Below are 13,469 nucleotides of genomic sequence, written 5' to 3'. Positions count from 1 at the left end.
CATGAGAACCCAAAACCAAAATTTCCCTTTTAAAAACGTGTTAAAAAAATAAATAATAAATAAAGCATTGCTTCAAAATACGTAAGCATTGCACCGTTTACTTCTCAAATTACAATGTCCGAAATGATTAATGATTCATCAGCTAACGATATATGTGTAAAATAATAACGATTAGATATATGAATCGAGTTGATTTATAAAATCTTGTTATAATTTTTACTTATTATTTGGATAACAATAATATAATTATGTTAAGTATGTAATTTATAAAGATCATATGTAAATTTTTAAAGTCGAACAGATATTGCAGATTTGATAAAGTTATATAAAAAAATATTATTTATTCAAATGAATATGATATTTTCGTAAAAATAATTGATGTCATACAACTATAGATGTCAACATAATAATAGATATAAAAAACGGGTGGTTAAAACTAGTTCAGTAATGCACATTCCACGTATTTAGAGTAAATTTGTGATATTTAGAACATTTTAAGCGAAACATTTGTTATATGTTGGAAAATGATAAAAATGAGTAATTGAAAGTTTTACTTTCAAATCATATTCTTAATTCGGCCCATTCTGTATAAAATAAGTGAGATTAAAAGGATTGTTACACACAAAGTAAGTAGATTACGTTTCTTTCTTAAAAAAATGATTTATTTGTTTAAGGTCTAAAGGAGTTAATTTGATTGAAGAAACAAAGTAAGCAAAATTCAAATTTATTAGGCAGATGTAAAAAGATTGACCAAGAAAAAGGACAAATTGTTGCATTGGAAGTAGCAAATTTGACAACAAATTACAAATATATAGTTTTTAAATTTTGGTATTGAAAAAGATTTATTTGATAAAATACTCATATAAATATAGTATATCTCCCAAGTGGGCCCCACGTTTGTAACACACGGCAATTTAGCTCCTGCCTGCCCACTGGTGCGCAGGATCATTTATAATGCGCCTCCTCGTAGTTCCACTACACCACTTTCTCTATCTAGAATTCCACTTATGTTTCTTATGATTATGTAATAAACAATTCTATGTTTTTAAAGAAAAGTTTGCATTTTGTAATATTTTTTATTGGTCCTGTCAATTTTCAGGCTGAGTAAAGCGCAGTCTTCTCTTTCACACCTTTCAATTCGTTTGCTCTTTCCTCCTTGGGCATGTAAAAGCATAAACTCTCTTTATGGCATTCAAAGAATCTATGCTTGACAGCATTTTCTTCAAAATTCCAATCAAAGTGCCATTTTTTAATTGCTTTTGATCCCTTATCTTTGACCCTTTTGCTTTCTTGTTTTGGCATTTGAGTTTTATCTGGGTTCTGTTGTTATTGATTTATTTTAGGCTTGTGTGATCCAAAACGAATATTTTTGTGTGTATGTATTTGATAATCTCGCGATTGCTATTAGAAAAGGACGTATTTAGTGCTTGCCAAAAATGGGTTAGGTTTTGATTGTCTCATATGGGGTGGTTGAAGATCTGTTGAATCACTAGATTTGGACCTTCTTCCTCCATTGAAATTCTAATCTTTTCTCTTCTTTTGTTGACTAGAATCTGGTGTGTCTGCCTTGGGAATTAGGGTTTTTTTTTTATTAACTTATTTGTTTCTGCGGTTGATTTGAGGAGAGAGAGATGGAGATAGAGAGGGCAAATAGTGCTAGCTGTTGAAAGTAGCCATAGAGTTATTAATCTGTCATCTCAGCCGCAAGATCATAATATGTATAGAAATTTAGTTGAACAAACTGGAGATGCTGTGTGTAAATTCAAGAAAGTTGTCTCTCTTCTTGATTCTACTTGTGGTCATGCTAGAGTGAGGAAACTCAATAAAATTCAAGCTCCTTTACCCCTCAATAATTTCTTGGAAAATCCCATCTGTAGATCAGATGAGAAGCAGACCAGGCCTCTTCAAATCAACAATTCTGTTCAAGAAATCCTGCCCGACGTGAAAAATGCCCTCGCTTTAGGAATCCCTTCTCTTGAACTGAGTTCAAATGACAAAAGTTCACTTACAATTAGTGCAACAAACAAAATTACCGAGCTACCATTTTCTCCAGCAACAGCAGCAGCAGCAGCAGCAGCAAAGGTTTCAACTTCAGCAGCAGCAATTGAAACATCAGGCTGAAATGATGTATAAGCTTAGCAATAGTGGTGTCAGCTTGAATTTTGATAGCTCTACATGCACTCCCTCCATGTCATCAACCAGATCATTTATCTCTTCACTGAGTATGGATGGGAGTGTTGCTAATGCGAATGGAAGCTCCTTCGGTTTGATTGGGACTGCTCGGTCTGCGGATCAGAGCTTCTTCCATCACAAGAAAAGGTGCTCTGGAAGGGGAGAAGGCGGAAGCTCGAAATGTGGTGGTAGTGGTAGATGCCATTGTTCTAAGAAGAGGTAGCTGTTTTGGTTTCTTGACTTTTACTTTCTTTCCTTTTCCTTTATAGTGGCATGTTTAGAATCAGAACTGTCACTCGAGCTCGGGATTTTAGGATTGAGAAATGAAATTATCTGCGACTGAAATGATTGGTTATCCCATGTAATCGCCATTTATTTCCTGGAATAGTTCTGTTTGTTTATTTTTATTTTATGTATGTTGAGTAGGAAACATAGAGTAAAGAGGTCAATCAAAGTACCTGCTATTAGTAACAAGTTGGCTGATATTCCCCCTGATGAGTACTCTTGGAGGAAATATGGTCAGAAACCAATCAAAGGCTCTCCTTACCCCCGGTATGGCTAAACTGATTGCACGCAATACTATAGTTTTGCCATATGTTGTCTTGTGTAAATATCTTAATATTGTCTTACTGGAGTTGTAAACTGCTGCTATTTGAGATTGGAATATCTTGATTAGTTCGTTTTGTTATCGTGCAATGATGCTTAGTTTCATAGCTAGTGTTGTCTGAAACTCTGTTTGATACTCGTTTCATACTCAGAAAGTGAATTTGATTTACACGAGAGGTAGTGTTTTCATTCTTCTCTTTGGTATGTCGAAAGCTAAGAAAGAAGAGATATGTTTGTCTGTGAGGGAATTTTATTTAATCCGCAAAAATGAAGTAAATCTTACTGTTGATAGGTTTATTTCTTGGTATATCTGCAGACCTGTGTATCTCATTTTGTCCACTGAGGAGTAATTTTGCTCTGACTTATTATTTGGCACTGAAAGATCAAATTCTCTCCCAGGAGAATTTTAAATTCTTTTGGGTTCTATAAAAATAATTGTTTTGCATTTTGAGAAACTTGAAGTTGCCTCAAATACTGGTTGAGGATTTGCATTTATTAGTGTTTTAATCTTGTTATGAATCGTTGCAGGGGATATTACAAATGTAGTAGCATGAGAGGCTGTCCAGCCCGTAAACATGTGGAAAGATGCTTGGAGGATCCTACTATGCTCATTGTGACATACGAAGGGGAACACAACCACCCGACATTGCCATCACAATCGGCTAACTCATGAATGATGCATCGTGACGGGTTCGTGTACATACTTTTCAGGGAGGAACTGGAGGTATATCCAGATGTTGTCTTGTGTTGAGATCTTTGGTTTGTGAGGGGCCTTCTGGTGACAAACGTTGCTTAGAGAACATAGAAAGAATCTGAATCCGAACTAACATTTTGTTTTTAAAGAATGTAGAACAATTTGATATTGCTCTTTATTTATAGCATTTGCTGAATTTCTATTATTTTTTTGTTCTTCATTTAGTAACTAATTTTACAGAAAATAAATGAGATAAACATGCATGAGACATGAGTCACTTCTAAAATTTAAAACTAGCAATGTTGAATGCCTACTATGGAGAGTGGAAAAGTAATTTATCTTGTTAAGAGTTATAAATGATTGCGTAAAAACTTACAAAATATATGTGCCAGTAACATCTCGTATAGATAGATATGTTTCCTTTGTTTTCTCATTTGCATATTTTTGACTTTACTGGAGGTAACATAATGCAACAAGAAATGCAACAACAAAACAGAAAGCTCTCAAATGCCATTCCGCAATGCCTCAATATTTATTTGAGAAATAAGTTCCAACAATAAAGATTAAGAAGACATCACTATCTCAAAACAGAAAATTTTTCCACGACGAGAGGACGTTAGGGTTTCAAATTGGGTGGAGGAAAAAAATCAAGTGCCCCGTCTTCGTACTACAGTTTCAGTCTTGGTAAAGTATTTTTTAAAAAAATGTAGTAGTTAATAAATGTCCGAAAAATTGCAACCAAAAAAGAATGACAGATTGGCTCATTTATATGTCGTCTGGGGCATATTTGTCTTTAAACTGAAAAAGTTAAAAATCAGTAAATCATTTGTAAACCATACCAAACACCATGTTATTTATCCGATTATACTATTAATCCATACATCTCATTTTATAATCACTTGAAGTAATAATCTTTACATTATCTCATCACACGTACCAAACGTAGCCTAAGATGATTAATTGAATATAGAAATTTCGAAGTAGGAAAAGTCATGTAAAATCTGATTCTATGAATCTTGACGGTAAATTCATCAATTATCAACATTACATTTGCGTAACTCATGCCGATTATTGGTGACGTATCACACTTTTTTCTTTCCCCCGTTAATACAGATAACCCAGCTTTAAAAGGAAAATTAAATCGACCCACTGACAAATATGACAATTGTGTTTCCAATTAGGCCGTCGGGAAAATCTATAAATTTCGATACATCACAGTCCAATAGTTGGCCACCAAATTCATATAAATACAGACTAATCATTAAAAATAAGTCAATATCCATTACGCTTCTCGTGGAAGGAATTGCAAATATTTATAGACAAATATGGCATCGTCATATTTTCCTAATTATAAGAATAGTGGCAAAAGTGGAAAACGGAGTAAAAATACTTCACCCGCCGCCGCCCAGCCGGCTTATAAGTCAAAATAGCGGCGCCGGAAGATTCAGGTCGAACAGAAACGGTTTCTTCTCGCTCTTCATTCTCTTCACCCGCTCATTCATCACCACCGCGCCTACCTCCTCTATCTTGTACCCGGTGTATACCGCGGCCTCGCCGCTGGCTCTTAGCGGCGGCGTTACCGAGGAAACGCCACTGTACGTGAAGTTCGTCTTCGCCTTCACACCGCGAAGCCTCATCGCCGCCTCATCGTACGCCAGCGCCGCCTCCTCGGCGGTTTCGAAGGTGCCTAGCCACTTCCTCGTCTTCTTCCACGGGTCCCGAATCTCGGCGGCGTACTTTCCCCATGGACGCTTCCTTACGCCGCGGAACTGAGGCCCCTTCTTTACATAGAATCGCGGCGGTATGGCGACGTTCTCAATGCTCTCCACGACCATTTTTATTGACTTCACTGAGCGCTTTGGCTTCGAAGTGGGGATTTTATAGCTACTTCTGCGTGGCCGACACGTTCCATGTTTGTGTACGTAACAAACAATTGGTTAATAATTGTAAAATATTATTTTAAATGCGAAATGAGGGAGACGCGTTAATTGCAAGCGTGTCACACAATTTTCTAGTAATACTTTTTTTAAATAATTTTCTAATCTACATCTCTAAAATGTGATAGTAGATCCATAATCAAAAAAATATTCGTGATTGTTGCAGTAGAAATGAAATAAAAGATATGGTAGAGCTAGGACAATTATTATACGAGATCTATCCAAAACTAGATACAGAGGCGCATAATAGATCGATATGAACATCATGAGTTGTTCTTCTTTCTTCCATAACTTGAGCTCGGTGGAGGAAGAGATAAGAGAGCTCTATCTAAAATGAGTCAATTCAACTCATATTTGTCAAAAAAAAATATTCTTTTTAAAATTTAAAATAAAATTTTTTGATGAAATGAATCAAATCAAATATTTGTCTCATAAAATTAACCACGAGACACTTTGACAAAAAGTTTTTTACATTTTTTTCACATATAACGTGTCACACGAATTTTCACTATCTAATAACCATTTTTTTTAGTACATATACGTATCCTTTGTCATCTTTAGGTTTCAAGTTTATAATGAGTTTAATCCCAATCTTTTCTCAGGTGTTTTTTTAAAAAAGTTATTGGCCATACTTTTGTTAATTAACTTAATTATAAAATTAAACAGTTGTTTTTTTGAGTGGATCTAATGTGAGACCGTCTCACGGATCTTAATCTATGAGACGAGTCAATCCTACAGATATTAACAATAAAAAGTAATACTCTTAGCATAAAAAGTAATACTTTTTCATGGATGACCAAAATAAAGATCTGTTTCACAAAATACGACCCATGAGACCGTCTTACACAAGTTTTTGCCTTGTTTTTCTTTTAAATAAAATGAAACATTACAACATTTTGTAATGAATACCTCATGCTGCCTAAAACTAGTTTAATCAAAGTATTATTTATTTGGACATTTTTTTAACACAAAATCTGGATCAGACTAATTTCTCACGTAATCAAATTTAAACCTTTAGATTTTTATTACATGATATGAATTATCATTAAAATAGAATATACACGTTATGTTAATCATTATATATAATTTGATGTGCCTATTAAATAAAGAATATTTATTAGCTTGGTCACATAACGAGTTATACCTTTATTTTCTTGATAATTAAATCTATAACAATAAATTTCAATTCAATTTTATTCGAACCTTGACGAATTCATATCAAATCAAATTGAATCGTGGCAAAACATAGTTTCGAGACTCAAAATCTTATGACATGCAATTATTTTTTCACGACAATTACTTTAAAAGAATATTTAGGTTCAATTTGATCTGTACCATAACAAATTCTGAACCAAAACTGATATCCACGAGAAGTTTAGGGTCTGATTCCAATAAGTGTCAGTAGTCCAGACGCATGCTTCGAAATTATCCTGAGCCTGAAATCATGAATAAGACCGTTAGAAGGGGGTCAGGAGGGTATCCCGACGTAGCCCTCCCACGCTCAAGTCAGATACTAAAGATATAAGTGAATAGTGCTGCTGAAAAATAATATATTGAATGAATGCTCAATTAGACATTCACTCCTGATGTTTATAGGAGAATAGAGTCTATCATGGACCTTCCATATGCGATAGGGATGAGACAGGGATTTGGGCCTGATCTTGAGAGGACCCATAAATGAAGAATAGCTAAAGATACTGCTGAAAAATAATATATTGAATGAATGTTCAATTATATCCAATTGGTCTTTCGATAGATATTATATTTTAAAAAAATTCAGATTCACGTGTCATAACATGTGAAGCAAAAGGGACAAACCAATTGTAATCAAATAGAGTAGTGTTCATATTCAACTATACTAATACTAATAATAATAATAATAATAATAATAATAATAATAATAATAAGCAATTCCGCGTCTCCAATTCCTCGTGCCTTCACTGGCTTACTCGTCTCATTAAGTCTTTACACACATCCTCTGCCCAAATTGTCAATCGTTAGCATTAATTGTCATTTCTTAACTATAACAATAAGGACACCACTCAATTCTTTTGAATATGATTCAAATCCATCTTTTTTCCCCACATTTATATGATTATTAACAAATAAGATGAACACGATAGATCTATATTACGTTTTTTTGTTTAACGTGAGATGTGATGATAAAATGATAGAGTGTGTTGTATGATGTGTTATAAAATGTAGAGATATAGACATTTTATGTAGTGTGTTTGATTATATGATGTTTGTTGTGTATATTAAGTGCGAGTTGAACAATCGATTGTCATCCTATCAATATCGCCGAATATTCGTGTTTGGATTAATTGATTTGATTAAGATGAAAATTGATTTAATTCAAGAATATATATATATATATATTTGAGGAATAAATTCTAAATGATATTCATCTTGGGTGTATTTGAAATAAATCATAATTGTTCAATTTAATATAAAGTGGATTTAAAATTAATTTACATATTTTCAATCCAAATAAACAAGGTTTTGAAATCACGAATTTAATCGATCTATGAGCAACCTAAGAGATTGAGAAAAAGAGAAGGAGCTCCATTTCACTAAAAACACGTGTTTTTTACACTTGGATAATACATAATTTAACAAATGAAGATCAATTATTTAAATGAATATAGATTTTTATGACCATAAATTACAACATTTCCATTCTATTCTATCTAGTCGTTTTTTATTTTTATTTTTATTTTTTCATAAAATGTAATCTAACAAATTATAATATCCTCGAGATGTAGCCAAAGCAAGTAAATATTTAAATGGGACGATGGGTGAATAAATAATTAAATGAATTTTCCTTGTATTTAATAAGCATAAATCTCAAAGTTTAAAAGTAGATGAACTAGCGGGGACTTCGATGGATAGGGCCGGGATGCTTTTCCCATAATCTCCCTCGAATCCAAAAGTCATCTTCATCCTCACTTCAATCTCCAAATTTTAATTGGGGATTTCGCATCTCCATTTCTGAATCTCCGTGACGGCAAAAATATGTGTGCATCTCCGCTCTAATAATACATATATATTATTATTATATAAGAAAATGTTATTGACTCTCCAAAAATTTATTCTCATACTTCATCTTTATGATTAAATACTATATATATATATATAATATTTACATAATCCAACATTTTAAATATATATATATAGTATTGGATTGTGTGAGTTAACAAACTTTCCTTATGTGTGAATGGAAATCAAGGGATTCCGAGAAAAATAAAATGATATAAGTAATTTTATATTGTTTTACACTTTATGGAAACGTATAAGAATGATTGGTCAAAAGCCTCTCTAGTGCATGTCGGCGAAAGGTTGCAAATCATTGGCCGTCTTTGAATTAGAAAATGCTTGACTTGTATGCAAGTGTACGAATACCTACAAATGAGCTTGAGGCCATATTCTTTTGCTTATTGCATAATTATCCATGGATTTTGTATTTCTTGAGATGGAAAGGAATGGCTGTGATCCGGATGTAGCCTCCTTCGATACACTTATACGAGGATCATGTGACAATAATGATGCAGCCTCCGTGATGGAGCTTCTTAAAAAAATGGCGAACGTAAATTTTTTACTATATGCATACATTACAAGAGTAGGTCTCTTGTGAAACGGTCTCATGAATCTTTATCTGTGAGACGGGTCAACCCTATCGATATTCACAATATAAATTAATACTCTTACAATAAAAAGTAATACATTTTTATAGATGACTCAAATAAAAGATTCTTCTCACAAAATACGGTCCGTGAGACCGTTTCACACAAGTTTTTGCCTACATTACATCTATAGTTGTAGACTTACTATCAAAGGAGAAAAATTACTCGGAATTTCTCAACTAGATCTCTTTGGCACTATTTCGGGCTGTTTTTCGTGTCCGAATTCCCCTTCTTCACGAGTGGAAGAGGAACGTGAAATAGATTCTAGAGGTACATGTGAATAAGTTTTTTCACGTCTTATGTTTTTTGGTTTCTCCGTGCCGCTTGTAATGGTATTAAACATCATTGGTTACCCATATATGCAGAGAAGGGCGAAGTTTCAGAACCACCATAAACGAACGACCTTCAATATTCCAAACTTATGATGCCAAAGCTTAAATGCGAAGCTTACCACAAATTTCCCGGTCAACTAATTATTATCAGAAATGACACACATTAAAATGCTGGAGTAGAACTGGTTGTTCATTTGTTCAAGAAATCTTGTTCATTTATAATTAAATTGTTTCTAAAAAATTTATATACAAATGCGATCAAAACTGCAGATTATTACTTACTTTTATTTGATTGAAAATTAAGTGTTAGAAATGGCATGGCACATTAATTCTACTATATATATAATATATATTCCATGTACTGATACGTAAATAACCATTTATTTTAACCTATATGTATATCAGTACTTGGACCCCAACTCAGCCCTCTCTTCAATTCTCACCGGAAAGCCACCCTTCATCTTGGCCGTCAATTCTGATATGAACACTGCTTGCTTCCCTTCCTCCACCACTGGCACCACCTTAAACTGCCGCCAAACGCCGGCCACCACGGTCTTCATCTGCAAGAAAGCCATGTCCTTTCCAAGACAAATTCTTGGTCCAGCCTGAAACACTGGATAAGTGTACGAATCCCGGCCCACAAAACTCCATTTTCCGTTATCCCCCTTCATCTCCAGCCACCTCATAGGGCGAAACGCCGCCTGATCCGCACCCCACACCTTCTCCACTCGCCCCATTGCGTAGGGATGATAGGCCACCCGCATCCGCTTCTTCACCACTGTCCCATCAGGCAAAACATCATCACTCACGGCTGACTTCGTGTCAGAAGGAACCGGTGGATAAAGCCTCATGCTTTCACAAAGTGCAGCGTGGGTGTAAATCATGTCCTTTACTTCATCGTACGATGGTTCATCTGCGTTCTCTTCAATCTCTTTCAATATCTGGTTTTCCACTTCGGGATGGCTCGAAAGCAACCAGAAAAACCATGTCAATGCAGCAGAAGTTGTGTCCCTCCCGGCCAGTATGAAACTTATGACTATATCTACGACAAAATCTTCATCCGTGTGGCCAGAGCTCATGAATCTTGACAGAAGATCAACGGATTCAAGTGGCTTTTCTGTCTGCAGTTCATGCTTCTTCCCTCTAACTAGCTCTTTCGCAAAGTCGCGAACCTGTTTGACAGCAATCTTGAGTTGTTTTTCGGACCCTATATTAAGAGCCCTCTTGATTTTCCAGTAAAGGGGCACGAAGGAATTGAACCTATTTCTTGAGTGTCTGACTGCATTCTCGAATGCTACTGCGAATTCAGCTTCCGGAAGAGATGGAAGCAAGTATTTGGGATCATACCCGAAAGCAATCTTGCAAATGTTGTCAAAAGCAAACCTTTGAAGAATATCTTGAAAATCAAGAACAGTTCTCTCGGAAGCAGTTTTCTTGAGGATGGGTATTAAGCGATTCGAAAGTTCGGAGTCCACGACATCTTCCACAAACTTACGAAGGGATTTGGTGTTGAATTCGTGGCTGGAAACCTGTCGCTGGAACTTCCAGGTCTCACCATCAGCATTAAAAATTCCATCTCCGAGTAGGTCCCTTAAAGTGTCTCTGAAAAAGGGACCTTTGTTGTAGTTCTGGAAATTGGACTTGAGAATGTGTTGTACATTAGCGGCATTGGCCGTTACAACTAGTTTGCTTCCGAAAGCACGTTGCAACGTATACGTAAGATTCGGAGTGGCTAAAGCTAAATCTGATGTCCATTGCACATGCCTTTCTTTGTTTTTCAATAGTGTGAAAAATGAACCAAATATGGGATATGATCTTGGAAATTTAGAGGAAGTCGGCTGCGAGTTCTTGAATATGGCTAGTGCCAAGAAAAGTGAAGGAAGAAGTATGGATAAGGCGAGTGAAACTGAGAGATGGAGGAATTCCATTTTTATTACAGAAAACACAAGACTTGGCAGGATTAATTGGTGTGGATCAATTGAAATTGTTCGGTTTTCAGAATGAGTTTTCATGGTTACAAGTAAGCTTTATTTATAGGTAATGATCGGTGAAGTGACGCAAGCAATGAGGTCGGATTAGGAACACCCAACACAGTTGGATGACAAGAAACTGCTCGTGAAGTTCGTCCATTGTATTCAAATTGTTGGAATTTCGTGAGCTTATATAATTTAATTAATTATAATATGGACAAACTATCTAATAAAAGACTCAATAAAGTGATGTAATGAATTATGAGTTTCCAAAGTATTAAATAAATTGATATGATCCATCTTATGTGTAGAAACATAGCTCAATTAAGTCTTCTATGATGGGTTGAAACTGCTAAGATTATATAAGATTATAGGCCCCAAGACACAAAGTACATAACACAAAATACATACGGCACGCATAGTCTAGATCTCTCTCCTTGTCTCATCTAAGACAAGAATAAGGTGGTCGATTGTCTGTTGTCTTGAAAGATCTATAATCCTGAAGCTCGATTTATCAATGGATTCTGATACGTGTTTACTGTTATTTAGATTTTTTGATGAGTGAGTATCATGTGAGACCGTCTCACGGATCTTAATATGTAAGACGAGTCAACCTTACCCATATTCATAATAAAAAATAATACTCTTAGCATAAAAAGTAATATTTTTTCATAGGATGACCCAAATAAGAGATCCGTCTCACAAATACGACCCGTGAGACCGTCTCACACAAGTTTTTATCTTTTTTGATAATTCGACATGAATTCCTAATGTGTTATGATATATTGATTTAATCACAAGATTTATAGATTTAATATTATTAAATCTCCAACACAAATTTGTTGTCATTCATGCAGTTGGGAATTCACTATTAATCATGTCGATCTGTTCCACTCCCATTTGAGTAAAGATGTGTATTTCAGTTCTAGCGAGTAAATTTTTTATTTTTTATGAGAAGTTTTGGTGGTTTCTTTACTCGAAGAAAAAAATCGACTTGTTTAGGAATTGCAATTCGGTTGGGTCGACAATCGAACCGGCCAAATAGAATGAACCATTAAATTTTTCGTTGCGATTTATGCTGATATTTACTTTTACTTGAATATATGTGCTAAGATTTTATTGTAGTGTTAATGTGACAATGATCTTTTGCAATTTCTGGAGATTGTCTCGATCCATCAATTAAAGACGTACGCATTTGCGCCAATCTAATTTATTTCTAGAGTCTGGAATTGCGATTCATATGGCTGATTGTACGTACTCAATTTTCACATGTATTAAAAAATTGCAGTTGCGTGTAATTGACATGGACATTAACCAAATTTTACATTAAATAAATCCGGGGATTAACACACATTGAAGAGTGTGTGTGTGTATATATATATATATATATATATATATATATATATATCCTGGCTAGTGCATAACTTACAAATTATATTAATTAAGTAAATCACATTAAACAAATTATGTGTTATATGTTTGTATAAGAAAATGTCGTTATGTGAAATTGAATTCATGAATATTGTTTAAACATTCAACTACTCTACTAATTTCGACACTCATTGGATCAAATAAATTATATTTTGACTCATATGTGTGTGATAGATTCAAAGTTTTATACTTTTGTATATTTTATGCATAATTTGATGTTCTTTACCTATTTTTTAAAAATATATTTTAGTAAATGTTTACATGGAGTTTGGGCTCACCGATATTATATTATACTAATTAAATTTATGAATATAATATCATAATAAATTTTCAGGGAGTATGACATTACTTTTAATTATTGTAATAAAGATGTGATGAAAAAAATGTATACTAGATTATTTAAATCTATATTTTAAATTTTCTTCTAGAGATATGAGTGCATTTTGACAAAGGAAGCCGACAATTTATTGTGATGTCTTCTTTTCTACACCTCAATACCAGGGTTTTTTTTAAAAAATTAATTTAAAAATAAAAAATATTTCAAAAATAATTCAAAATAAAATAATTTTGCTTCGTAAGCACAAACTAAAGTGAGGTATAGCATTACCTGTGCTTTATGAACACTGATGATCCAAATGGACGAG

The 13,469-nt window shown here is 34.2% G+C and overlaps 3 protein-coding genes across 3 annotated transcripts; 1 reads left to right on the top strand and 2 right to left on the bottom strand.

The window, feature by feature from the left end:
• The first annotated feature begins 838 nt into the window (after positions 1–838).
• On the top strand, positions 839–3,674 carry LOC140804040 (probable WRKY transcription factor 21). Its single transcript, XM_073159911.1, is given in 5 exon segments — positions 839–1,658; positions 1,660–2,034; positions 2,036–2,391; positions 2,599–2,724; positions 3,307–3,674. Coding segments are annotated over 5 exon segments (1,029 nt in total). The 5' UTR covers positions 839–1,631; the 3' UTR covers positions 3,452–3,674.
• Positions 3,675–4,893: 1,219 nt separating this feature from the next.
• Positions 4,894–5,307, bottom strand: LOC140803641 (ethylene-responsive transcription factor 3-like). The gene has a single exon (XM_073159544.1). It carries the CDS (start codon positions 5,305–5,307, stop codon positions 4,894–4,896), a length of 414 nt encoding a protein of 137 aa, XP_073015645.1.
• A 4,354-nt stretch (positions 5,308–9,661) lies between these two features.
• LOC140804039 (cytochrome P450 94A2-like) lies at positions 9,662–11,539 on the bottom strand. The gene has a single exon (XM_073159909.1). It carries the CDS (start codon positions 11,434–11,436, stop codon positions 9,826–9,828), a length of 1,611 nt encoding a protein of 536 aa, XP_073016010.1. The 5' UTR covers positions 11,437–11,539; the 3' UTR covers positions 9,662–9,825.
• Positions 11,540–13,469: the final 1,930 nt, after the last annotated feature.

The sequence above is a fragment of the Primulina eburnea genome, chromosome 10 (genome assembly GCF_022965805.1).
Source record: "Primulina eburnea isolate SZY01 chromosome 10, ASM2296580v1, whole genome shotgun sequence".
In the NCBI taxonomy this organism is placed as follows: domain Eukaryota; kingdom Viridiplantae; phylum Streptophyta; class Magnoliopsida; order Lamiales; family Gesneriaceae; genus Primulina; species Primulina eburnea.
The sequence above is the reverse complement of the archived record's forward strand: the minus strand, read 5'-3'. Positions and strand labels throughout refer to the sequence as shown.